This window comes from Panicum virgatum, chromosome 4K (genome assembly GCF_016808335.1).
Source record: "Panicum virgatum strain AP13 chromosome 4K, P.virgatum_v5, whole genome shotgun sequence".
Classification (NCBI taxonomy): domain Eukaryota; kingdom Viridiplantae; phylum Streptophyta; class Magnoliopsida; order Poales; family Poaceae; genus Panicum; species Panicum virgatum.
In genome coordinates this window covers 31,074,471-31,101,643 of record NC_053139.1, presented here as the reverse complement: position 1 = coordinate 31,101,643, position 27,173 = coordinate 31,074,471, and the positions used below count along the sequence as shown (strand labels likewise).

At 50.2% G+C, this 27,173-nt stretch overlaps 1 protein-coding gene across 1 annotated transcript; it reads left to right on the top strand.

The window, feature by feature from the left end:
- Positions 1 to 15,134: 15,134 nt before the first annotated feature.
- Positions 15,135 to 18,313, top strand: LOC120703636. The gene is made up of 4 exons (XM_039987775.1): positions 15,135 to 16,155; positions 16,234 to 16,865; positions 17,002 to 17,766; positions 17,875 to 18,313. Exons 3-4 carry the CDS (start codon positions 17,467 to 17,469, stop codon positions 18,178 to 18,180), a joined length of 606 nt encoding a protein of 201 aa, XP_039843709.1. The 5' UTR covers positions 15,135 to 16,155; positions 16,234 to 16,865; positions 17,002 to 17,466; the 3' UTR covers positions 18,181 to 18,313.
- Positions 18,314 to 27,173: the final 8,860 nt, after the last annotated feature.

The window sequence follows — 27,173 nt, the reverse complement described above, 5'->3', positions numbered from 1 at the left end:
CTCTTGCACTTACCTCTTTACTTACCATATTACGTTTTCGCATTTACTTTATCTTGCGTGCCTTTACTTTCCTAGTTAGTTTGTTTAGGATTGGCTACAGGTTGCAAGTATTTTGGGGTAAGTAGAGAATAGCAAAGATAAACCTTAGTCATAACTAGCATGTATAGGACGTGTTAGGTTTATCTTATGCAAGTAGTTTGAGCCCTAGGTTAAAAAGTGATTAGCGACCCTATTCACCCCCTCCCCCTCTAGGGTCGGACACCCTGGTGATCCTTACAGTTGCACAGAAACCGCATGGGGGGTCCCATTTTCACAATGGGAGGGCTTGCTCTAGAGCGTGCATCGCCGACCCTCCACGGCTTTCCAATGGGTGCGCGTGAGTGCACCCACTGGGTGTAGCCCCCGAGCCTCTGAGTGTGTCAGGGACTCGCTCAGAGGGTTCAGCGAGCAGTGTTTATTGCTGGAGGCGATGTGACCTCACTATTTTGTCATTTTGTATCCAATGGGTGCGCACAAGCGCACCCAGCGGGTGTAGCCCCCGAGCCTCTGAGCAGATCAAAGATTCGCCCAGAGGGTTCCTCGTGCGTGGCAGCCCCTGGTTGCTGGGCCCCAGGGTGTGCAATCTTTTTTATTTTTTACTGATGGGACGCATTGGGTCAGGCGGCGAGGTAGAGCCACGATGGCTCCGCTGGCTTGCTGCTACGTCGGGTGCCGTCTCGGGCAGCCCCCGAGCGCTCAGTCCTAACCCTTGTGTTGGTATTTTGTAATGTCACGAATAAAATCCGCAAGCGCACGGATACCGCTTTAGCTTTCACCTAAGAGTATTCCAGGGTATCGTATCCATTGAGGAACGTGAGTACACTATCTATGGGTTCAGGCTCATCCAAGGACACACACGTCGGTGTGGAGAAGACAGAAGAGAGGACTTTCTATATCTAGAATCTATGTCTAGAAGAAGAGATCACGTCGCCGTTATACTTCGAGCTATATGTGTCGACCGGCTTATACAAGCCGATAGCTCCTAAATGATGCTCTATCCAATATCCAAACGTGGAGGATTACTAGAAGGCTCGAACAGGGCTATCACCACCTGCCGGCTACGTCTACAAACTGTGGGACTATCAGACAACTGAGTGGTATAGTCCAGTCTAGACACCATGTCTATGCCTTTCACTACTAACCTTAACCCTGGCCAAGACTACCCTTTTCTATCCAGGGTCTTAAGCTAAGATCAAATGCTACTTACTAGCATACACATCAACTAATATAAGGCAGATATGATAACTTGCGATCTAAACTCTAATTCTAGATAAACAAACAAAGAAAGTCTCGAACACTTACAACTGAATAAGCATCCGTCGAGGTACAAGCGGAGAAAAGTGCCGACAAATCCGGCACTTCCCCCGACTCCTCCTCACTCTCCTCCTCTTCTTCTACACCTCCTAGTCTACCTAAGCATCTAGGATGAAGGCCTCAAGCTCCAAGGGAGGACGGGTGAGTTGAGAGGGTGAGATGTGTGTTGTGTTCATTCTCTACCCCCTCCCCTTGTATTTATAGGAGGGAGCCACGGCCAAGGGGGGGCGCCATCTACAGCTGATCTCGGGCAAACCGACCTAAGAAAGCAACAGGGAAGCGCCACGTGTCGAAGTTGAGATGGTGGGGCCCATGGCCTGGTCGGCCGACCAGTAGGTCGGCCGGCCTGGCAGTTGCCCCGCCGACCTTCCCCTTTGATCCACGTGTTGGTTCCTGGGCCCACTTGTCATTGGCACAGGTATTGGCTCTTGTACTGCTGGTTTTCTTGCTCTGGTGGGCCATCTATTCCACATTCTGACACGTGTCTCGTCCTGATTTGCTGGAATGTTATGTCCTGGATAAAACCACACCATTATAAAGCAAAATTAGCTGGAAATCACCTACACACATTCTAGAACATCATCTGTGGAATCCGTTAGTAAATAAATCTATCCTAGCATTTATTCCACATTTTGGTTCCTTTTTGTGCAGGAGTTGACGGTCAAAATTGGTCGTTAGTGACCGTCAACAAGATCCCCCACACTTGGCCCTTTGCTCGTCCCGAGTAAAGGTCAGGACTAAGGTAAAGCGGTAGCTTCCTGATAGAATATCCTGCACAAAAGTTATTCCATACCTTGCTCTTGCTTGTGAACTTGAATGTGTCTATCATGATATCTTGAGTTGTTGAAGAACGGAATGATCTTAGCTTCAAGTGTCATCCTATCATGTTGCCAGACTTGGGGATTTTTGAAAGAATTTTTTTTTCCAGAAAAATTGTTCATGGTCTTACTCTCTTCCATGGGTCTCTCAGAGTCACTCATAGCTTCTTACCAGCATTTATCCTTATTTTACCTCACCGGCTCTGATGGTATATGTGAAGTTTCGATGGATGAGGTAGAATGTCATCTGCTTGGCTCAAATCTATTGCAAGGTCAAAGATTGGATCCACAGGTTTATACTCATAGTTACGACTGATCAGGTTAGTGCACAGATAAATACATGCTCCTTTGCATGTCTGACTTTATTTGCTGGTTCATGCTTCTTTGGCATGCCATTTTTTCTCTCTCTCTCTCTCTCTCTTTTTTAATACTATTGTTAGACAATATTTAAGGAGCATGAGGTTCATCTGGGCATAACACCTTAAATCAAATGTGTAAATAAAGTAAAACCATAATGGGTCATAGAATTTGATCGAGCTCAACATGTAACCAAGAGACAAATTTTTTGCGAGTGGATAGTATTGTATGGCTCTGGTAGGAAGGTGGATAAAGAGATAAGACCAAGAACTCAGTTTTTATAAATTAAATTCCCAATCTGGTCAACGTGAGAGAAACGATCAACTTTAAACCAGATATATCACGTCAGTCAACAACCAAGCATCATGGGTCCTATAAAATATGGTTCACAAACTTAAGCGCAGTATGAAAAACATTTATGCAAGGCATCTATCAAGAGCTCTTATTAGCTAATTTCTTAAACAGGTTAAAGAGTTTGAGAAGATATGCTCATGTTTAGAAACACTAAAGGTAGGAAACAAGTGAGATAGTGCAAACTTGTGAGTTGGAACGGGAGGTGCACATGACGTGTGAATGCGATCGTGAATGTGTAGCGTCATGGGATCTCCCCCCCCCCCACACTTGTTTTCGACCTGCTCTTCGATCATAGACAGAACAAACCAAATATGAAAGATAATGGGGCTCTGCCGGTATTAACACCGGGGAGCCAAAGTTCACAATCCTGAAATAAAACTAGGGCGCAACTAAACTGACCTAAACCTAAACGACTCGATTAAAACTAGCGCCCAACTAATCCTATGATAACGAGAGGGGTCTTATCTAAGATCCCTACTCAAAGTCTTGGATTCCTAGTGCCTCTACTAGGCGATCCATCCTTTCATCAAGAAACTTGAAGTAGAGGTCGAGGTCCCCTTGCATCTCTCTAACCTCTTCCCTCAACCTCTGCTGAGATGTGTCCAATCTGACATTGGCCATATGAGCTTTTGTAAGCTCATTGGAATGTTTTTTATCTCAGACTTGTCTTGATAGTCTTCCGGTCTGGCTGGTGGTCTTACTCCAAAGATTGTGAGGCGTGGTTGGAGTGGTGGCTCATCAGGAGATATCTTGTTGCGCCGGTAGTCGTGGCTGATTATTCGGCCCTCCTTCGTCACCCACGAATGCACATACTCCTCATCGGGCTTAAGCCTCGGCCCAGGTGCATGTTCGTCCTGAAACAACTTGACTGCGAAGACCTCCAATTTCTTCTTTCAGGACCTATTCTGTGGTTTGCTTCGCCGTACCTCGGCTGGAAGTGCTCCACCAGGCGATGGAGAACCTCCAGGGAAGCCTAGAGCCGAGCGGGCTCGTGGGGAAGTCGGCCGACCAAGGTGATCGGCCGACCTGCCACTGGCGTCCCTCGGGCCCTTCCTTCAGGGGTTGCTTCGAGGCGTTGCTGGCAAGGTCGCGGTCACTGAGAAGGCTTCTTCTTGAAGAGCCTTAGCAAAGTACTGCCCCATAGGGCTAAGTGGATCACCCTGGCGGGATTCTGGCGCAACGTAAGGGACTATCTCCTTGTCGCCCATGGGTTGATGATGGTGGGATGCTAGTGGATAGCAATGGAGATTTCAGGGAATAGATGGAAACAAGGTATAGAGTTTAGGGTTTCTGAAGAGAAGAAGAGGGGTACGAGACTCCTTTTCTCGTCGCGAAATGTCGTCATGCCCCGTGGAGTTTGACTTTAGGTGGGTCAAGGAGGCCATGCCCCGAAGATGGGCCTCACTAGGCTGGTCCAGAGTTGGCTGACCTATAGGTCAGCCGGCCTAGGCTGGGCCCCAGTGGGCCCCAGCTTGCACGGGTCAACTGGTGGGGTTATAAGTTTGAGAGGTAGGATGGGCCCATCTGCCCTTTTGGCCTATATGGCTCTTTTTGAATGTAAGTACGGGATCAACTAAGTCAATCACGTCTATCTCCTCATCAAGAGCTTTATTATGGTCTAGGAAAAGCTTGAGTCGTTGACCGTTTACCTTATAGGCGTTACCATTGTCATCTTGTATCGTGATGGCTCCATGTGGTGATATGTTGATGACGTGATACAGTCCTTTCCATTTGCTTCATAATTTCCCATGACCAAATAACTTGATCTTGGAATTAAAGAGCAATACCTTGTCTCCGGGATTGAAGTTCTTAGGCTTCAACCGCTTATCGTGCCATCTCTTGGTTCTTTCTTTGTAGATCGAGGCACTATGATAAGCTTTATCTCTCCATTCCTCCAGTTCCGAGATCTGGCGCTTCCGTTACTCTTCGGCTATTTTAAGATCCATGTTCCACCTCCGGATAGCCCAGTGTGCTCTGTGCTCCAGCTCTACAAGTAAGTGGCAAGTTTTCCCGTAGACAAGCTGATAGGGTGACATTCCAATGGGTGTCTTGTATGCTGTCCAGTATGCCCAAAGTACATCCGGTAATTTCAACTTCCATCCCTTTCCCATCTCATTCACGATCTTCTGTAGAATATTCTTGATTTGCTTATTAGATGTTTCTGCTTGACCGCTGGTCTGAGGGTGGTACAGAGTCGCGATGTTGTGCCTTGTCCCTAGTTCCTCGAGGAAGTTCCGGAAAGCCGAGTCAATGAATTGTGACCCTCCGTCACTGATTACCATCTGTGGTGTGCCAAACCTTGGAAAGATAATCTCATGGAATATCTTACGGGCATGCTTTGCATCAGCAGCTCTGCATGGCATGGCTTCGACCCATTTGGAGACGTAATCTACGGCGACTAAGATATACTCGCATCCTTGGGATTTCACAAAGGGCCCCATATAGTCAATACCCCAAACGACAAAAAGTTCAACTTGAAGATTGTAGTTTAGGGGTATTGTAACACCCTAATTTTAAATTTCATCATTTATTAATAAATTTAATTGGCTTTATTTAAATTTCTAAGGTTTATTGTGTTAGACTTGCATTTAATCTAAATTTTTGTTCTATAAGTAATTAAAATTTTATCATAGGTTTACTTTTAGTGTTGCATTCATGCTGGAGCTTTTATTTTGCTTGTGTGCATAAGGTTGTGGAATTCAAAGTTTTGTTTGAATTCAAATAGTTGGTTTGAATTAGAAATAGAAGAGGAGAAGAAATAGAAAAAGAGCCCAAAAACCCCCACAGCCTCAACCCAGCACCCCGCACTGGCCCACTCTCCTTTTCCCACCCCAAACCGGGCGGCCCGTTCACCCCCCACGCGGCCCAGCCACTCCCTCTCTCCCCTGCGGCCCACACTCTGCAGCCCAGAGCGCGTCCCAGCCCTCGCGCAGTCTTCGGCCCAGCTCGGCCCAGAAACCCAGCGAACGCCCCCGCTCCCCCCCCCCCCCCCCGCTGCAGCCGCTCGAAGCCCAGCGCGCCAGCATTTCCGCCCGTGCCGTGCGCGCTTCGCCCGCTGACCCGTGGGCCCCGCTTGGCAGCTCCTTCCCCTCCACGGCGCAACAGAACGCCACGCGGCCGTGATCCTCACCGTGGATTTCGCCGGCCTTCCCACCCCAGGCGCGCACGCCAATGCGCTCCGCCGCCCTATAAGTATCGCCCGCTCCCCCCTGCACCTCGTCTCCTTCTCCAGCGCCGCCCAAACCCTAGCTCCACAGCCGCCCCGCTACCTCCGCGTCGGAGCAGAAGCCTGCGCCGCCGCGTTTCCGGTGCTCCCGACGTTCCCCACCACAGCAAGCCACCGGGGGAGCCTCACACGGAGGCCACGGTCCTCGCCAAGCTCTTCTTCCCCGACCCCGGCCCCGCTGAGCACGGGAATTCGCGTGGCAAGCTCCGTCGTTCAGCGCCTGCGATACCGGAATTCCACCACTGCGCCAGCCCTCTCTTCGACCCCGTCCCACGGTGAGCACGCCAAACCCTCCCTCACTAGATTGCGCTAGATTCCAGGGCCCGTAGGCCATTCCGTGGACCCAGACCGCCGCGCTCCGACGAGTCTAGCCACCTGCTCCGCCGCACCCATGACCCGAGCCCGAGAGTATCTTGCCGTGGACCCAGTCACGTTCGCCTTGGTACACTAAAGATGCCCGACCCAAAAACCCCTTGTTTTGGCCCCAGTTTTGCTAGTTTACCAAACGCCGGCGAGCCCTGCGCCGTCGAGCCGCCATCTCCGACGAGCTTCACGCTCGAAGCCTCGAACCGTTCTCCTGACGCCACCAGTGGCTTACGCATGCCGCATAAGTGCTTCTAGGCCCCGGCCCCGCTCGAATCCAGCCCTGGAAGGCCGTGTTCGGCCTTCTCCGGCACTGCGCCGCAGCGGGAGCCCGTCTCCGGCGACCCGCGCCGCCGCCGTCGCCCCCTTTCAACCTGGGCCGTCAGATCTGAAATTGAGGCGTGAGATTAGATCGTGGCTATGTCTGTTATGAGCCGCCGGATCTCGATCCAATGGATCAGATCCGCGCGTACCCCTTCGCCTGGCCATTTTGTTAAAGAGCCCCTGCACTTTAGTAGATTCAACCCGCAGTCCACCCCTTTTGAAAAATAATTGCGGTTTGGCCCAGTTTTTAGCGTCTAAGCCCCTGGACTTCTATCTTTTAGAACCCGCAGTCCAAACCTTGAGTTTTTGCATGCTAGCCCTTAGATTTAACTGTTAATTATGTTTTAGCCCTCGGTTTTTGCAGAAAACTCCCTGGAACTTCAGTTTTCTTACAAATAAGCCCCTAGAACTTGTTTTTGGCCTAGATTATGCGTTTTAGCTCCATTTTAAGCGTTCTTTATGTCCACGTGATCGCTGTAATGCATAGAATAGTTTTAGACTAGTTTAGTGTGTTGTTTTTATGTATTGATGTACTGTTTCTTAGCTTTTGTTAGTGTTTGCTTGTATGCTTATTATTGTGCATTGTTTTGGCCATGTGTTCGTGAGTAGACGTTGATCCATCTGAGGAGCCCCAGTACCAGTACCCGGAGCAGCCGTCTTCCGAGCACTTTGAGCAGCAGCAGGAGCAGTACGAGGAAGGCAAGTATAACATGAACAACCTATCACTTTTAAATACAATTTCATACTGCATTTTAATACTGTATGCCTATAAGGATTTCCTAGCCACTTTATATCCTTTATATGTACCTTTGGGTTGCATTTTGGTTAGTTGTGCTAGGTGCCACGCTATAACACACTCTGGTCCTTTTTAATTAATTTGATTAATGGTTTACTTGAACTTAATTCTAAGAGTGGCCCTTTGTGTGGATGAGTGGCTCACGTCTCGTTAAAAGATGGTTTTTGTAGAAACAAGGTTTAGGGGGCCAGCACGGTGCTTAGTGCTTGGTTGGCCACTCTCCATAAGGACCGGTTCATAGAGCGATAACCTGGGACAACAGCGCTACCACAAGGCTAGAATGGGATAGACTTGGCTTACTAATTAGGTCTTTTTTGGTTTGGAGTAACTTACCTGCGGGGCAAGAGTAGTAAGCTTCAATGGTCCCTGCTCCTCCGGCTGGTCTGTGCTTGGTTTGCGCACCTGTGCTTGTACCCCCGTGAGGTGGGCCCCATCGTCGCTGACCTAACTCTTGCGGTTACGCCTTACCAACGAGATTCTTTGTAACGGCCTCGTAGTGAGTCGCTAGTCATCTCACCTAAGGAAGTGTGATGAACCTCTAGCGTAGCTCATGACTTGTGGGTAAAGATGTGCAACCTCTGCAGAGTGTAAAATTGGTATACTAGCCGTGCTCACGGTTATGAGCAGCCCAGATCCTCCTTTTGATTAGTGGGGTTGTCTCCTTCCGACGAGGGAGGTGCCTCTCGGGGTTACCTTGGTGGCTTGGTTTCGGTTTGGTTCTCAGTAGTAGCATGTCTAAATTTGACTAATTACTATGTAACTGGGTTAATGGTAATTCATCAACTCTTAGTAAATAGCTTTAATAAAATTTTGCCAACACTTAAAAGCTAATGCAGTTGAGTCAGCCAACCTTAGAGCCTCATAGTTTGTGTTATACTTGTTGAGTACAAGTTGTGTACTCACTCTTGCCTCTTCTCTACTTTTTCCTCTTGGCTACGCTACTACTGCTCAGTTCCTGCCGACACGAGGTAGTTCGTTCAGCGCTACCAGGACTACGAGGACTTCTAGGCGTTCGTCTCCCAGTCGACGTCCCTGTGGCGCCCTGCTCAGCTTCGGAGAGTTTTTATTCGTATTTGTACTTCGCTTCCGCTGTATCAGACATCTTTGTCATTAATGTAATAAATAACATTCGTATTTCGATTTATTATGTCTTATTCGTGATATGTGCTGTGATATACTGTTCATTCTGTTGTATATACGTGTGACTTGATGCTGGCACGTATATGATTGCTCGATTTATGTTCTTTTATAAACCGGGTGTTACAGGTATTGAGTCGCGAGCTGTGATCCCTCCATGCCTCTGGCAGTTTGGACATCTGCGGATGAAGTTCTTTGTATCTTCATACATAGATGGCCAATAGAAACCGCTCTGCCAGATTTCCGCTTGAGTGCGAAATACACCATAGTGACCTCCATATGGTGCTGCATGGCATTTCTCTATGATCTTTTGTCCTTCTGCCGTAGGTACAGATATGGTGCATCCCATAAGTGGCGTCTGCTCTCTTGAACTACTTTTTGCTCTCCCCTGGGGGTACATACCCCGAGACCATGAAGTCCACAATATTCGCATACCAGGGGTGCGTAGCTGTTACTTTGAGAAGCATATCATCCTGCTGGAAGTCATTTATCGGCAGGTCCTGGGTATTCGTATTGGTCATGCATGATAAATGATCCGCCACTGAATTCTCTACTCCTTTCTTATCTTTAATTTCCAAATCAAACTCTTGGAGTAGAAGAATCCATCTGATCAACCTTGGTTTAGCATCCTTCTTAGTGAAGAGGTACTTGAGTGCGGCATAGTCTGTATAGATGATGACCTTGGTACCCACTAGATAGGATCTAAACTTGTCGATAGCAAAGACAACTGCTAGGAGCTCTTTTTCTGTTGTGGCATAATTGAGCTAAGCTCCAGTGAGTGTCTTGCTTACGTACGCGATCGCGTGATGCTTCTTATCCTTGGTTTGACCAAGTACGGCCCCCACTGCATATTCACTAGCATCACACATGATCTCGAATGGGAGCTTCCAATCCGGGTGTTGAATGATTGGAGCTGAGATGAGTGCCTTTTTGAGAGTAACAAAGGCTTTATGGCACTCATCTGTGAATTGGAAAGGAACATCCTTGGCTAGTAGACTTCTGAGGGGTCTAGCGATCTGGGAGAAGTTCGCGATGAACCTTCGATAGAATCCGGCATGGCCAAGGAAGCTTCTGATTCCTTTCACATTGATGGGAGGCGGAAGTTGTTCAATGACTTCAATCTTTGCCTTATCCACCTCTATCCCTCTTTCGGACACTAAGTGTCCTAAAACAATGCCTTCACGGACCATGAACTGACATTTCTCCCAGTTGAGGATCAGGTCCTTCTCTTGGCATCTCTGCAAGACTCTGTCTAAATTCTCCAGACAGTGATCGAAGGTTGTCCCATAGACCGAGAAGTCGTCCATGAAGACTTCCATAATTTCTTTGATCATGTCGGAGAAAATGGACATCATGCACCTTTGGAACGACGCGGGTGCATTACATAACCCAAACGACATTTGTTAGTAGGCATATGTTCCATAGGGGCATGTGAATGTGGTCTTGCTCTGATCCTCAGGATGGGTGGGTATTTGATGGTAACCAGAATAACCATCAAGGAAACAAAAGTAGGAGTGCTTAGCCAATCGCTCTAACATCTCATCGATTAAGGGTAGTGGGAAGTGGTCCTTCTTAGTAGCCTTGTTGAGTTTTCTGTGATCTATACACATCCTCCATCCCGTGACGGTTCGTTGGGGAATTAGCTCGTTCTTGCTATTTTCCACCACCGTCATGCCTCCTTTCTTGGACACGACTTGGACTGGGCTTACCCACTCACTATGCAGAACATGATAGATAATTCCAGCATCTAGGAGTTTAAGAACCTCTTTTTTCACCACCTCCCTCATAGCGTTGTTCAACCTTCTTTGGGGTTCCCTAGAAGGTGCTATTGCGGGATCCAATGGGATTCGGTGGGTACAGAGGGCAGGATTGATGCCCTTGAGGTCTTGTAGGGTATAGCCTAAGACAGATTGATGCTTTTCTAGAACGGCGATGAGCTTATTCGTCTCCTCTTCCAAAAGTTTGTCACTGATGATTACGGGAGACTCTACATCACTATTCAGGAAGGCGTATCTAAGCCCTAAAGGTAAAGGCTTTAGCTCAATCAGAGGTCGTGATGGCTTCTTAGTCGCGAGCAGTTCAGAAGTATCACCGGGTTCTTCTTCTGCATCGCTGACTTCTTCCGGCATTTCCTCGATATCCTCCTCGAGGTCCAAGTCTAAAGACTCGAAAGTGGAAGTGGTCATTATTTCCTCGATTGGCTCTGGAATAGGGAGATCTTCCACTGAGCATGTCAATGCTCGATCCACAGGGATGTGAACGTGTCCTTCCCTAATTTGATGTTTAAACATCTGTCTTTAGGAACATCCGTATAGAGAACCTTAAGGGGATGTCCTATCAAGAAATCGAAGTTGAGATCTTCGAAGATATGGAAGTTCAGATGGATTTTAACATCATTGTGCCAAAATGGCACATCGGTGATTATCCCGTAGCTGCTCGTAAGGGAACCTGAAGGTCTCTTGAGCTTTCTGTCTGTCGAAGTGAGTTTGTAATTGCCTAGAAAGGCTAAGGCAAACTCATCTGATATTAGATTGGCTCCGACAGCGGGACTATAGAGAGCGTCCACATTTTGATCTTGGAGACGGCAACGGAATGATGAGGAGAGAGAGTTGAGAGAGATTGGAGATAAGGATAATTCTCCTTCCTGCAGCCATTCGTTGCTGATCAATGTTGTCAACTCTTGAATTGTCTCCCAAAGAAAATTCTCTTCTAAGGGATCCGTAGGAGTGACAGGACTTGGTGGTCGCTTCTGACAGAAGTATCTTGAGGTGTTGCCGAAGTCTTCAAAGACATCCGGCTCGATACTTCGGAGAAACTCCGGAGGTGAAGGGTCTTCCTCCTCTGATGTTTCGGATTTATGTTCAGGGGTGGTTTCATAGATCGAATCTACTGATGGGCTTTCAGAGGGTTCCGATTCGATTTCTGAAGGCTCCGCTTGACGCATCTCGGGCTCTATGGGAACTGGCTCATGGATACAAACGAAAGAGGTTCTGTCCAAGATTTTGTCGAGGACTCTTCTACTTTCGGTTGGGGTAAGATGGGCAAAAGATCATCCAGAGGTAAGGTCGAGATGGTGTGCAGACTCTTTGTCAAGACCAGCATAAAAATGCTGGACCAATAAATGCTCGGGTAATGACAAATCTGGGCCTGATTTTTCCAATAAGGTAAATCTAGCCCAAGCTACACCGATTGATTCCTTATCATTTTGACGAAAAGTTAAAATTTCCGTTCGTAAGGCACATATTCGTGAAAGCAGAAAGAATGCAGAACAGAATCTATCCCGAAGTTCAATCCAACTTCCATTCACACAGCCTACGACACGAATGTACCATTGCTTCGCTTCTCCCGAAAGGGAAAAGGGAAACAATTTCCATTTAAGAGTTTCGTGTGTCATGTCCGAAATTTTCTTGCATGAACACACTTGCTCAAATTCTCGCAGATGATGGTAGGGATTTTCACAATCCCTTCCTGAAATGAATTTTCCTGAACAAAGGCTATGTAGCCTGAGTCGAGTTCATAGCTAGTAGAAAGAATTGGGTCAGCAGAGGGTGCTGGCTCATAGAACTCGCTCTTGGGTGAAGAGAGCTGTAAAAGGGATAGCTGCTCCATGGGTAGCAGGGGTTGAGGTAGAATCAAAGAAAAAGAAAAAGGAGATACGAGGATGACTGAGTCCGTAGATAATGTAGCTACCGTTCCCCGGCAACGGCGCCAGAAAGCTTGTTGGTATTTCGTAACGTCACGAATAAAATCTGCAAGCGCACGGATACAGCTGTAGCTTTCACCCAAGAGTATTCCAGGGTATCATATCTACTGAGGAACGTGAGTAAGCTATCTACGGGTTCAGGCTCATCCAAGGACACACACGCCGGTGTGGAGAAGACAGAGGAGAGGACTTTCTATATCAACAATCTATGTCTAGAAGAAGAGATCACGTCGCCATTATACTTCGAGCTACAGGTGTCGACTGGCTTATACAAGTCGATAGCTCCTAAATGATGCTCTATCCAATATCCGAACGTGGAGGATTACTAGAAGGCTCGAATAGGGCTGTCACCACCTACCGGCTACCTCTACAAACTGTGGGACTATCAGACAACTGAGTGGTATAGTCCAGCCTAGACACCATGTCTACGCCCTTCTCTACTAACCTTAGCCCTGGCCAAGACTATCCTTTTCTATCCGGGTCTTAAGCTAAGATCAAATGCTACTTACTAGCATACACATCAACTAATATAAGGTAGATATGATAACTTGCGATCTAAACTCTAATTCCAGATAAACAAACAAAGAAAGTCTCGAACACTTACAACCGAATAAGCATCCGTCGAGGTACAAGCAGAGAAAAGCGCTAACAAACCCGGCACTTCCCCTGACTCCTCCTTACTCTCCTCCTCTTCTTCTACACCTCCTAGTCTACCTAAGCATCTAGGATGAAGGCCTCAAACTCCAAGGGAGGAAGGGTGAGTTGAGAGGGTGAGATGTGTGTTGTGTTCATTCTCTACCCCCTCCCCTTGAATTTATAGGAGGGAGCCACGGCCAAGTGGGGTGCCATCTGCAGCTGATCTCGGGCAAACCGACCTAAGCAAGCAACAGGGAAGCGCCACGTGTCGAAGTTGAGGCGGTGGGGCCCAAGGGCCTAGTCGGCCGACCAGTAGGTCGGCCGGCCTGGCAGTGGCCCCGCCGACCTTCCCCTTTGGTCCATGTGTTGCTTCCTGGGCCCACTTGTCATTGGCACAGGTATTAGCTCTTGTACTGCTGGTTTTCTTGCTCTAGTGGGCCATCTATTCCACATTCTGACATGTGTCGCGTCCTGATTTAATGGAATGTTATGTCCTGGATAAAACCACACAATTATACTGCAAAATCAGCTGGAAATCACCTGCACACATTCTAGAACATCATCTGTGGAATCCGTTAGTAAATAAATCTATCCTAGCATTTATTCCACATTTTGGTTCCTTTTTGTCCAGGAGTTGATGGTCAAAATTGGTCGTTAGTGACCGTCAACACCGTGCGGTCGCTTCGTGGTGCGCTTGCCCAACCGTTATTCTTGTTTCGCTCAAGGGCTATTGCGTTTTGCGGGCAAGGGGATCTGATGCCCGCTCGCAGGCTCAAACTCTCCCTGCCCGGCTGTAAATAGGGTGCCAGGGCGCACTTCCTTAGCAAGTCCTCTACCCTTGCTCCTCCATCCTTTTAGCTCATGATGGCTTCTTTCCTCGCTCATGATCATCTTCTCGAGGGAGTTATGCGGTCCCTTCGGTTCCGGTGTTAGAAGAACGCATGCGAGCCGCAGGTCATCGCTGGAGATCTATCGTGGGAATCATGGTATTCCCGCGCGGATCGCCACCGCAACTGCATATCTCGCGGCCCGTTCTCTTGCGGTGGAGGCGGCGACTGAGCAGTTCGCCAGCGCGACCCCAGGTGTTGTCCCTTGGGAGGAGGATGCTATAAGATGGCTTGCGAGAAGGTTGTCCCTTCGGGCCTTTATATTCTGGCTGCTACTCCCCCCAAGACAGGCAAAATTGTCACCTTCGCGGTGGCAACGGTTTTTGTCCTCTGTAACGGCCACGGGCCGAGCCCCTTTTGTAACTTTTTATATGCAAAGTAATGTAATAACTGTTTCGCATCGGTTTGTATCTATTACTTGCTCGTCTTTGGCTTGCCGGTATCGTGGTGCTACGCTTTTTGTTTGTCGTGGGGCCGGTCATCCCGGCCCTGTTTTTGTGTCGCCCTTCTGCGCACTCCTTTCGCTCGGAGCGGGAGGGTTGGTACATGCCACATTTTTCGTCGGAGGCAAAATGTGATGCCCGTGGAGCTGATAATGGGTCAGTTTGAGTGGGGTCCCGTTCCCCTTCGCGGGGATGCGGACTGAGTCGGCTGGCAATCGACCCCAGACTCCTGCTTTCCTAATCCCCAATGTTATCAAGATCGTTCGACCGATCCCAACGGCTCACTGCCTCCCCTCATGGGGGATACCTGGGTTAGGAAAGTCAAGACTCAAACGCAAGGTTGGGAAGCCCGGGCCCCGTGGTCATATCCAGGTGGTGGCCGTTGGGCCCTTCCCTTGTTGCCCCTCGCTCTTTTTGGCCCTGGGCAGCTGTCGAACCCGTCGGCGGGCTTGCTTTCGAACCCTAGGGCGAATGCGAGCCTACGCGGCCATTTGGACTGTCGGTCGGCCCATTTTTCTTACCTGAGGGCAATTTAGTCATTTCATCGTGCCGCTGCGCCACACGTCTGCCCACGAGCCGCGACTGTTGGGGCTACAGGCCTCGGTTATGATGGGACACGGCGCGTCGTGGGCGGCATCACCATGATGAGGCTGCACGAATCGAGGAGGCGGTTCGTCTCCCTCCTCCTTAAATTAGGCCGAGATGGCCGCGGCAGAGCACTCTGCACTCGCCCCCAAGCCAAGAACAGAAGATAGTGAGAGCGAAATGAGAGAGAAAACAGAGCCTCTTTACCTTCCTCGCTGTCGCCACTCTCGCCGCCGCTCGCAGCTATCGCCGCCGTCGAGCCCCTGACCCCCTCGCAGAGAGCTAGTGACCATGTTACAGTGGGTGCGCTCTGATGTCACCATCGCGCGCCTGAACGGCCTTGTGGCCAAGGGGCTCCTGTGCCCGCTCACGGTGGCGCAGGAGTGGATCGTTCCCCGCGGGAGGCTGGCGCCGGTGCTGCCCGCGGGGTATGTCTTCTCCTTCGTCGACTTCCGCGAGCAGGGCTTCGCGACGCCCGCTCACTCCTTCTTCCGGGGACTGCTGCACCACTACGGGGTGGAGCTGCAGCACCTGAATCCGAACAGGGTTAAGCACATCTCCGTTTTCATCGCCCTCTGCGAGGGCTATTAGGGCGTCCCACCCATCTTCGACCTATGGAGGTATTTCTTTTCCACCTCGCTCATCCAGACCAAGATCAACGGCGTCCCCATGAGCCATCCCATGGGCTGCACTAGCATCCACCTGCATAGCCGCAACATCGAGATGGAGACGCTGAATACCTCGAACAAGGGGTGGCACACCTCTTGGTGCCTCTTGGTTCTACCTTAAGAACAAAGAGGCAGCCCCTCTACCGAGGTTCATCGGCCGGTTCGTGGAGGAGGCTACCACGTCCTGGAAGTTCAGCCCCAAGGCGAAGGAGAAGACGAGGCTCGGGAGCATGCTGGCGGCAGTCCTGCTGCTGAGGGCCGCGGGCCTCACAGGGAGCAGCGTCGTTGGCGCCTACCACGCGCGGAGGGTCGCGCCCGTGATGGCACGACCCTTCGCGTTGTTCGAGATGGTTCCCTGCATCAAGTTCGCAGGGTGCGTCGTGTTGCGGGAGCCGATCCACAACTCTGAGGTCCGTCGGTGGCTAAGGGAAGCATTAGAGGCCCCATCGCCGTATCCTGACCCCGGTAGCCGGCAATGCTGCCGGAGCCCGACGCCATCATCTTCGTAAGTCTTGCTTGCCCCCGCGCCCTGTCCTTTGCCTTTTGTTTCATTTCTAATTCTAACTCTCTCCGGGCCTGCCAGGATCGGTCCGCCTTCTTCCTCTCCACCGCGCCGCTACCCGAGAACGCCGCTCAGCGCGAGGTGAACCGTCTCGCCACCGAGGCGAAACTGAAGTAGAAAGAAGACGACAAGTGGAAGAATGCAGAGCTGCAGAAGAAGAAGGGTGAGGTCACGAAGCGCAAGAGGCAAGGCCTCATTTCTTCCAGCGACGAGGCAGAAATGGTCGATCGCCTGAAGAACGACTTCGCCGACTCCAGTGACCAGCCGGATTGGGATGAGCTGGCCGACGAGGACGACACCGGGGTGGAAGGGTCCTCCTCGATGGCGGCGAAGTCAAGCACCCCTTCCTCGTCGTGGGGTGATTGCGTGCAGGAGGACACCGCGCTCGATTCGCGGCCATCGGCACCGAGGGGGCGGTGCCCCTCCCCTCCTCGGGGATCGGGAAGGGCCTCCGACCCATAGTGCGGCAGGGCAAGCGCTCCCCGCATTGTGGCGGGAACGCGACAGCCATCTCCTCTCCCAGTGCCCTTGAGTGACGCCGCGCGCACCGCTGGGACGTCCGACCCGCGCCCGGCGGCGAACATGCTGGGGAAGCGCCACGGCGTACCGGCGGCGATGACGGTCCCAAAACAGGCCCGCTCGGTGTTGGCACGGTAAGTAGTTCGCGACTTGAAGGTCTCGTTTTTACTGTGCGCGTGGTTTATTTGTTGACTCTCCCTTTCTTTTCGTACTGCGGACGCTACTCGTGGTGATCTAGTTGTTGCCCCGCGCAAAATCCTTTCCATGCAGCGAGCGGCCCAGGAGGTCGTGACCCCGACAGGGTCCGAAGGCGCAGAGGACGACGCCCCCAGGATCCCTGCTGGGGTGGCCGTCTCGCCGCCGAGGGAGACAAAGGGCGGAAAGTGCCCAATCTCCCCGCCAGCGGCAGACATGATTGAGGTCGACTCCCCCGACCATCCCAAGGAGCGGGCGGTCTGGGAGGAGCTGCAGACGGGCCCTTCGCCGACGAGCCCAGCGGCGACCCCGTCCGCATAAGACGCCGGAGCAGCCGAAGGGTCGAGGGCCCAGGTGACCGTTGAAGCTGCGCCGGCGGGGCCCGAGGGGCCGACCCCCGACCCCGCGGTGGCCGCCGACCCCACGCCTTCAGAGTCGGCCGCAGGCGACGCGGTTGTCACGCCCCCGACAATCGTGGAGGTTCTGACGACGGGGTCAGCGGGGCCGACCCCTGACCCCGCGGTGGCGACAGAGTCGGAGATGGCATGCTCGGCCCCCTCGGGGCTGGACGGTGCTGCCCCGACGCCCACGGAGATATCCGGGGCGATGGGGACAGGAGCACTCGTCGCGTCGATGCCCATCGTAGGGCCAGTTGGCGCTCCGGCCTCGCCTCTTCCGCAGAGTGGCGTGGTCATGTCTACTCAGGGAAGTGGTGATGGTTCGAGACTGCTTGCCCTAACGCGGAACTTTGCGCGGAGGGAGCTCGACTGGGGGCGACTCCGAGGGGCGGCGGCGAACGTGGCCATGCTGATGCGCACCCTTCTCGGGCTGGCGCTGGTGGTAAGTTTCCCGACATCTGACTCAGGATTCCGTGTTTTGTTTGGCAGTCTATCTCTGACCCCCACCACTACTGACACCAGCTCTTCCGTGCCTATCGGCGTGTCATAGGAAATGGAGCTTCGAGACCAAGAGCGCCTGACCCTGCGGGCCCAGGGTCAGGAGTTCACGGAGGAGCGCTGGATGATGGAGGAGGAGCTGGCCTCGGTTCGACGGGCCCTGGAGGATGAGCGCAAGGTGAGGATGGCGGAGCACAACGCCACGCGTCAGACCCTGGACGATGTGCACGCCCAGTCAGTGGTCGTTGCTGCGGAGCTTAAGCAGCTCCGCAAGGAGCGTGGCGAGCTGCACAGTGGACTCCAAACGGTCACGCAGGAACGCGACGCTGCCCTGCAAGAGCGTGGCGCCGCTGTCTAGGAGCGCGGCGGTTGTTGACGCTCACTAACGACCATTTCCAGGTGTCAACTTGATCAGAAAATCATGAGAGTTTGCATTTCTTACACGCATCCTTATCCAATAAAGTTCCTAAGTCACACTTTACCTTTTAGAATATGCAAGTTGTGTTTTCAAGCTAATATGCAGGTTACAAGCACCCTTTGGCCCGACACAAAATCGCAGAAAATATCAGAGTACCGATTCAGGCTCAAATGGACCAAGTGAAGCCCAAGAACTGAAGCAAACCCAGCTGGGGCAGGCTGTGCCTCAACTTTAGGACAAGGGGAGACCAAGACAAGCCCACTCCAGGAAGTTGGGGGCAGTTGGCGGCCCGAGGAGGCCGACCGACCTACCTGGTCGGCCGGCCAGGCTCGTGGGCCCCACCGCCTCAACCACGGCACGTGGCGCTTCCCTGTTGGCTCACAACATCGGTTTGGGGTGCTGCGGCTGGTGGCTCCCAGCTATAAATAGAAGAGGGATAGTGAATAGAACACACACACACACACACACCACACCTCTCACTTCCTCTCTTGCATTCCTTGCATAGTCTTTAAGCTTAGTGGAATTTAGGAGAAGTCTAGGAGTCATCGAGTCGCCGGAGTTGCTTAAGAGTCTAGTATGGGTTCATCTCTAGCTCTCTCTTGTAATATTCGGTCGTTTGTAATAGAATTAGACTATGGTTACCGATATGTGCTTGAAGTATATTCCGAGTTATCGAGTATATGCTTCTTGTCATGGTTGCGTTATTATTCAATGCTTGCATTGCATGATCGCCCTGTGCTGGAGATGATTAGTCTTTTGTTCTTAGAACTCTATCAACTGCTCCAGTATTCGTATGATTGCTCTAGTGTGATGTCTGTCCATCCGGAGGGTGGGGGCTCCACGCGGGACACTAGAGTATCCCTTACTAGTGTAGACATGGTGTCTAGATTAGCTAAGAGTTGCTGGATGTTAACTATACCCACGGTTTGTAGAGGTAGCCGGCAGGTGGTGACAGCCCTGTCCGTGCCTTTTAGTAATCCTCCACGTTCGGTATGGGGAGTAGGAGGTACATAAAGTCACCGGGGTGTACGGGCTCCTCCCGTTACTTCAATAGCGATCTCACTGTTGTGTAGTTTAATCTTTGACGAGCTAACTAATGAGAAAGTATAGATATAGCTAGCCTAGCACAGCTGACTCGAGCTCTGACTTTTACCTTGCTCCCGGCCTAAAGTAACCTTTATTCTTTTATCCAAGAGAGTAGTTTGTGTGTGTGTCACACTACCTCCTACCATGTTATTACCTTACCCCTGTTTATGCATGAGAATATCCAATCTAGATAGAGCTCACCAACTGATCTATATATTCCCTCACTCATCGCCTTCCCTGCGGAAATATAAATGACACCCTGGTATACTCCCGGGTAAAATGCTACAGTGGTATTCTATGCGCTTGCGGATCTATTCGTGGTTCATGAAATACTGTCGTCCCAAATTGGCGTCGGCGGGCGTCATCGCTAGGTGCCGTTGGTAGGTGCCAACAGCGGTGCGGTCCAGGAGCATGACGCCACCATCCAAGAGCGTGAAGCTGCAATCCAGGGACGCGACACCGCGCTGGCCTATGCGGAGGAGGCGTTGGAGAGGGAGAAGACCGCGCTCGCGAGCCTACAAGGTATTTTTCTTGCCTTAGTTCATTCGTCGAGTCGGTTGCCTAGTGCGCCACAGCACCGACTCATGTGTCTTTCGCAGACGCTCGCAACGAGGCGGCGGGCTTCTAGCAGGATCTGATTCGAGGGCACCAAGCACCGCTCCGTGCGCTCCAACCTGGAGGGCACCATTGTGCAGCTCCAGAATGAGGCAGTCGGTAAGCGCCTACCCTGGTAGGTCTCATTTTGGGTTTCACGGGGTTGATTGGTGATGTAATTCTTGTTTTCTTGCAGCCGCGAACTCCCTGCGTCAGGAAGCGGAGTCGGCGTTGTCAGAGGTGAAGGAGGCGCTCGAGCGCTAGATCTGTGACAACCCAGGTTTTTGGGGCTAAAACCATTCAATTAAAAATAAAATTTTTGGGTTGATTTAAAAATTTAAACCATGAGCAAGGGTATTTTTGGTAATTTAGGAAAAGTGCAAAGTCTTTCTTTTTACAAAACAGCTTTTGCAAAAGGAAAAATTTCAAATTTCATGAGGGGTTAAAATGCATATTTGTGTTTTCCCTTTTAACCCTCATAAAAAGATCTTTTTATGCTTGAAGGCTACCCTTGCAATCTTGAAAACTAAATTGTGTTCTTTTGCATTTAAAAGAAATGACGGATTTCAAAATAATTTCAAAACCATTGATCTAGTGAAAATTTGCACAACATGAAAGTTGTAGGTCTTTAAAAACTAAGCAATTTTCATGTTGGACACTTTCTAATTTGACCCCTAGATAAATAGGAAATTTTTATTTTACAGTTAGCCCCTTAATGTTTTGGAAATTGCAAAACTGCCCTCCTTCTTCCTCCCTCTGTTTTCCTCTCTGCAGATCAGGGGCGCCGCCCCTCGCCGTGGTTTGGCCGCTGTTGATCTGCTCTGCCCACGGCTAGCCACCCCACCTTGCCACCCGGCTCCCTCCAGTTCTTCCTGGCCCTTTTTCCCCTTCGCGCTGGCTGCCCGCATGACTGCCACGCCGCGCCGCCTGCCTCGCCGCCCGATTCCAGCCGCCGGCGAGCAGAAACCGCAGCACCGCCCCTGATTTCGTTTCCCCGCCGCCAGATCCTGCCCACCGCCTCCAGTAAGCTCATCTCCTCCTCCCTTGCCTATAAAAGGCAGTGCCGGACCATGGCTCTTGCGCGAGACAAGCACGGCGGCCTCCATGGCCACCGAACCCCGCGCCTCACCATGGAGCCCCCTCCTCCGGTCAAGCTCCGCCCAATCTGAATCTGAATCGGTTCCCTACCTCACCCTGATGCTTCCAAGCCCGCAATCTAGCATCTTCCTTGCCGGACCAATGCCAACCGTCGCCCGCACCTCGCCGGAGTTGCTATCCACGCCGGCGACTTACATCCAGACCGCCCCTCACCTCTCCCAAGACCACAAATCGGTGCGCCCCGATCTCCTCTTCGTTTCCCCTCACTCCCACGGCCCAGGTTCACCGGAATATGGCCGGAGCAAAGCTCCCACGGCCAGCCATGGTCGCAGGACCTGATTGCTTTGATTTGTTTCTTCCAGGGACCTTTTTGTAAGAGTTCAAGCCCTTTTCTTTGAGAACTTTGAAAATTCATAATAATTTGTAGAAAAATCCTAAAATAGCAAATAAATACTTTTTGGAATCCTTCTTAAAATATCTATGTTTTGGAAGTATAATATTTAGAAATGTTTGCTGCAAAAATAGGTTTATGTTTAATAGTATTTTAAGACTAGTTGTTCTTGTCTTTTAAATAACTAATGTTTGGAGCTATATCATGCTTTGAAATATTTATAGTAGCAGGTACATGTGAATCTAGTGTTAGTGTAAAAAATGTTGGCCTTAATACTTGTCTTTTGCTCGTCATTTCATGTGTTTTAATAAAAATGTTAAGAAATGCATGTTTTATTTATATTTCATGCTCCAATAATGTGTTTTTTGTGAATTTTGAACCATGTGTTGATCATGTGATGAGTAGAACTATATAAATTTTGTAGGACCAATACTAGTTTCTAACATGATTTCTTAAATATTTGATATAAAATGCTTGATCCATGTTTATTTTGTTAAAGCATGATTTTAATAATTCCTTAGGGTCATCTTTTTATAATAAGATCTACTGATCATAATTAGTTTATGATAAATTTAAAATAATTTTCTTACATTGTTTAATTAACATTTAATTTATATTTGAGTTCTAAGGATAATTCATGCTAGTGTTGTTCTAAAAACTTCATGTTTGGGCTTGACTAATATGCATGGTCTTTCTTTTCGAACTTTGAAGTGATGTTTGTTTTAAACCCTAGTGGTTGAATTGCCTTTTGAATTCAAATTATAGATTTGAATTCAACCTACTCCATGTTTCTAGAACTACCTTTACTTTCTTAGTGTGACTAGTTTTTGTTATCTTATAGAGTTCCTTGTGTTTGCTTCTACTCCATAAATGACTGCCCAGTAAGTAGAGAAGGAACTGGTTGTTTTCTTAACTTGAGTGTTATTTAAAAAACCAACTATTTAGTGAAGGAAAGCTATACTCAAGCACTTCACTAATTTCAACTACTGCATTGCATATAGAAATAATATCGTTAGTCAATGGAACGCACGGATTCATCCAAGAACCAGACGGGATATTTCTGAAGCACAAGTCAACATTGTGACATTAACTGGAGTCCGAGAGTGAACGGCATGAAGTCCAATCAACATTGTAGAATTAACTAAAGTCCTGAACTTCGACTTGGAAGAATTTATTCTACTAACTTTATAGACGTCACAAAAGGCAAGCCCCGGTGCATAATCCTATTATTTTATGCAACTTATTACTATTTTCTTATGCATTTAAGTTATTGGAGTTGAATGAAAACCTAGATGCATAATCTTAGGTACCTACTGTTTGAACACTAGATCTGAGTCCGAGTTAGATGCTATGCTAATAGGACCGGTAAAAGTCGAGTGATTGCCTGTCACTCGCGAGCTTATAGGAGTTGATTGTTTACCTTCTGCAATCACTATAAGGAGTGCGGATTTATTGAAGTCCGTCTGTGTTGATGAACTTGATAAGGCCGCAGTGTGTGGTAGCGGTGGTCAAGCGTTTGAAAGTACTAGTCACATGCCGTAAATTTGGTACGCGGCAAGTCTAGTAGCTGATCGGCCCGGCAAATGGACATACACCCCCACTCTCTCGTAGAGATAGGAAGTTATTTATGTTGAAAGTTTTATTATGTTGCGCAACAACTATGGGTGCAGAGAAGAGCGGTTCTCTGTAGTCGGGGAGAGTGGCCCTGATCCATGAACCGGAATGTGAAGCCAAAGGTTTCTTGGAAGTGACTCAACGGTACTTCAAGCGTGTGTGCTAGGTTTATCCTTGCAAGGTTGAATTTCGATTCAGAATCGTTCGCCTCTCACGATGAATGAGACTGCTTAATCCCTTTGCTGCATAGAGTAAGAAGTGGAACAATGATGATCTTAATATGGTTGGATGCAAATAATTCTGTCATGCTTGTATAGATAGGTGCTTACCTAGAATAAATGAACCTAGAATTTGAAAGCTAAAACTTGAAAGTAAGGACTTACTCTTAGTTGCTTTTATAGCAAAAGTAAACACCAGAGCTTTTACAAGCCTCTGCATGTCTAGTTAGAAGGATATTTTATACCTTTCTTCGGGTAAGACTTGCTGAGCATTAGTATACTCAGTCTTGCCTGTGACTTTATTTTCAAGTAACTTGGTGAGATTGACGTTATGTACGGGCTTCATCATGATGTCATATATCGTCGTTAGATATCGTTTTCTTTTCTGCTGTTTAACTCTGAAGAACTTACCTACTTCAAATTTCTGAGGTACCTTATCTTAAATCCTTCAACTAAGTTTATAATAACTTTACTATTAAATTTATATTATGGTTACCGTAATCTCTGAACTCACCTTTGTATGAGGTATGTTGTTTCGATTCGAAATCAAGTGGTTCTATCGGGATTTTACCCGACAGACTGTCAAATTATTCTGTCTTAAGTGCGTATTAACCATTTTAGTGTTATTAATGATGGTTTACGTATTTAATCCAGATTAATTTTGGCGGTTCTGCCACAAGATCACCGGCGTCGACAGTCTCCGCATCGCGGCGCATCTCGTGCTGGACAACCACGGTGTGGATCCTGCCGACGAGCCGGGACAGCTCGCGGCGCAGCCCGTGCAAGGGGTAGACGTGGTGCGGCAAGGAGCCGAGACTGCGCGGCAAGAGGCCAGGAGCACGTTGTTCGTCGGAGTACAGCGCGCCTTTGCCGTCGCGCGTAGCCACTACACCAACATCGCCCTGGACGAGCTGAGCCAAGGGTACCTGGCAGACTACACCGACGCCGAGCTGGACGCGATTGAGGAGGAGGTCGCCCTGTTCGCCCGAGCCCTGACGGACAAGATGCAAGAAGATGACGGCGAAGGCCATTAGTCAATCTGTCCAGGGTCGGGTTGTACGAACTTCTTAGTTCTAGTGTAATTTTTGATTTTGTAAAAATTTCGAACAAAGTTCTAGTCAATCTGTCCAAATTTGTTTCTCGCTTTGAAGAAGTGTTTTCTTTTCCGTCTGACTGGGGGACGAGCATGAGTTGGAGAGCGCCGGGACGAAATTCCTTTGTCGTGGGTGAGCGAGTGCCGCGACTGTTGGGGTGTTGAGTTCACGCAATTCGGCCCTCGGTTAAAAATTGTTCCGGCATCGGCAGACTCGGCTCGCCCGACCGCTGAGGGGATTCGGCTCGCCCGACCCCTGAGTGGTGAGTGGTAGTGGTGAGTGGTGCCACTCCCAGCAGCCCCTAGTGAATTCCGATCCTCCCCCGCGCAGGGGTCATAAGTCACTCAGAGAAAGGAAAGAAACAAAAACTGCCTTTCGAGGAACAGTTTTATTTTATTAGCATGACAAATATGTACAATTGGTTACACTAGGGATAAAAAACAATGTAGGTGTTCATTGTTCCACGCGTTGGCGAAAACTTGGCCGTCGGCGGTCTACAGCTTGTAGGTGCCGGGCCGAAGCACTTCTGCAACGATGTAGGGACCCTCCCATGGCAGGGAGAGCTTGTGATGATCCTTCTTGCTCTGGACTTGTCGCAGCACTAAGTCGCCAACGTTGAATGCACATCCCCTGACACGGCGGTGTTGGTATCGGCGTAGTGCCTGCTAGTTCTTAGCCAATTGTAGGAGAGCGACGTCGCGTGCCTCATCAAGCTGGTCCATGGCGTCCTCTAGGGCGGCGTCTGACCCCTGCTCGTTTTAGACCTTCACCCTCGGGGAGCCATACTCCAGGTCGGTGGGCAAAATTGCCTCCGAACCATACACCATGAAGGACGGCGTGAACCCGGTGGCATGGCTCGGGGTAGTCCTTAGGCTCCACAGGACGGCTGGGAGCTCCGCAACCCATCGTCCTGCGAACTTTTTGAGCCGATTGAAAATTCTTGGCTTGAGTCCCAGCAGGACCATACCATTCATGCGCTCGACTTGGCCGCTCGTGCGAGGATGTGCCACCGCCGCCCAGTCAACACGGATATAGTGGTTGTCACAAAACTCAAGGAACTCTTTCCCCGTGAAATTTGTGTCGTTATCCATGATGATGGAGTTCGGTACTCCAAAGTGGTGGACGATGTCTTGGAAGAAAGCTGCAGCCTGCGCTGATTTGATCGACGCGATAGGCCTTGCTTCGATCCATTTTGTGAACTTATCTACGGTGACAAGTAGGTGGGTAAAGCCCCGGGCGCCTTGCTTAGGGGGCCGACCATGTCCAACCCCCAGACTGCGAATGGCCATGTGATGGGGATGGTTTGGAGTGCTTGAGCCGGCATGTGGGTCTGCCGAGCGTAGAACTGGCACCCTTCGCAGGTGCGCACGATCTGATCGGCGTCGGCGACCACCGTCGGCCAGTAGAACCCCTGGCGGAAGGCATTCCCGACCAGGGTTCAAGGAGCGGCGTGGTGTCCGCAAACCCCGCTGTGAATGTCGATTAGCAGTTGTCTCCCTTGTTCTACGGCGATGCACCGCTGCAAAATCCTCGTGTGGCATTGCTTGTAAAGTTCTCCATCGACAAGGACGTATGATTTGGCGCACCGGGCAAGCCGGCGAGCTTCCGTCCTATCAGCGGGGAGCTTGTTGAGGAGGAGGTAAGCGAGGTAAGGCTCCCTCCAGTCCCGCATGGGGTCGGAGGTTCGGCCCTATCCCTCATCCAGCTCCATGACTTCAGCATCGGACGGAAAGGGTGCCATCCCCCGAGCCCTTTTCGGGAGGGTCGGTGCTTCGCGGGATCGGATGCGGGGTCCCCGTCGTCTTTGGTTGTACGTCAGGGTCGCGAGTTGTGGGGTGTGCCCCTGCGTCTTCATCGGATGGTCCAACCCCGGGCGCCCTCTCTTCCTCGAAGCGGATAGAGGGTTTGTACTGGTCGCTGGCAAAGATCCCGCCGGGGATGGGCTGGCGCTGTGAGCCCATCTTCGCCAGTTGGTCTGCTGCCTCGTTGAAACGTCGCGGGATGTGGACAAGTTCTAGGCCATCGAACTTTTCTTCTAATAGTCATACTGCCTGGCAGTATGCCGCCATCTTGCGATTGAGACAGCCTGATTCCTTCAGGACTTGATCCACGACGAGGCGAGAGTCGCCTTTGATCTCTAGACACCGGATACCCAATTCAATGGCGATGCACAAGCCATTGAGAAGGCCTTCGTATTCCGTGATATTGTTGGATGCTGGGAAATGCATTCGAATCACGTACCTCATGCGGATGCCGAGCGGGGAGATGAACATGAGGCCGACCCCTGCTCCCTCCTTCATCAGTGATCCGTCGAAAAACATTGTCCAGTAGTCCTGGTCCAGGGGGCCGGGGGTAACTGGGTCTCAGTCCACTCTGCCACAAAGTTGGCAAGTGTCAGGGTTTCAATCGCGGTGCAGGGGGCGTACTCGATGCCCTGCCCCATGAGCTTAAGTGACCACTTGGCGATCCTCCCGGTGGCGTCAGGGTTGCGCACGATTTCACCAAGCGGGAAGGACGTGACCACCATGACTGAATGCGACTCAAAGTAGTGCCGCAATTTGCGCTTAGGGATCAGCACCGCATAAAGGAGTTTCTGAATTTGGGGGTATCGGGTCTTGGTGTCGCCCAGGATCTCACTCATAAAGTACACAGGTCGCTGTACTTTTAGAGCATGCCCCGCCTCCTCCCTCTCTACCATTAATGCAGCGCTGACCACTTGCGTTGTGGCAGCTATGTAGAGAAGGAGGGGCTCCCCATCCATTGGGGGTACCAAGATTGGCGCCTTAGTCAATAGCGACTTAAGGTTGTCGAGCGCTTGCTGGGCCTCGGCGGTCGAGG

Bases quoted from the DNA above. Each gene is read 5' to 3' on its own strand.
- LOC120703636 (XM_039987775.1), top strand. From the start codon at position 17,467: ATGGCATGCTCGGCCCCCTCGGGGCTGGACGGTGCTGCCCCGACGCCC. The intron at 17,767-17,874 runs GTAAGTTTCCCG...GGCGTGTCATAG, and splicing joins TTCTCGGGCTGGCGCTGGTG to GAAATGGAGCTTCGAGACCA.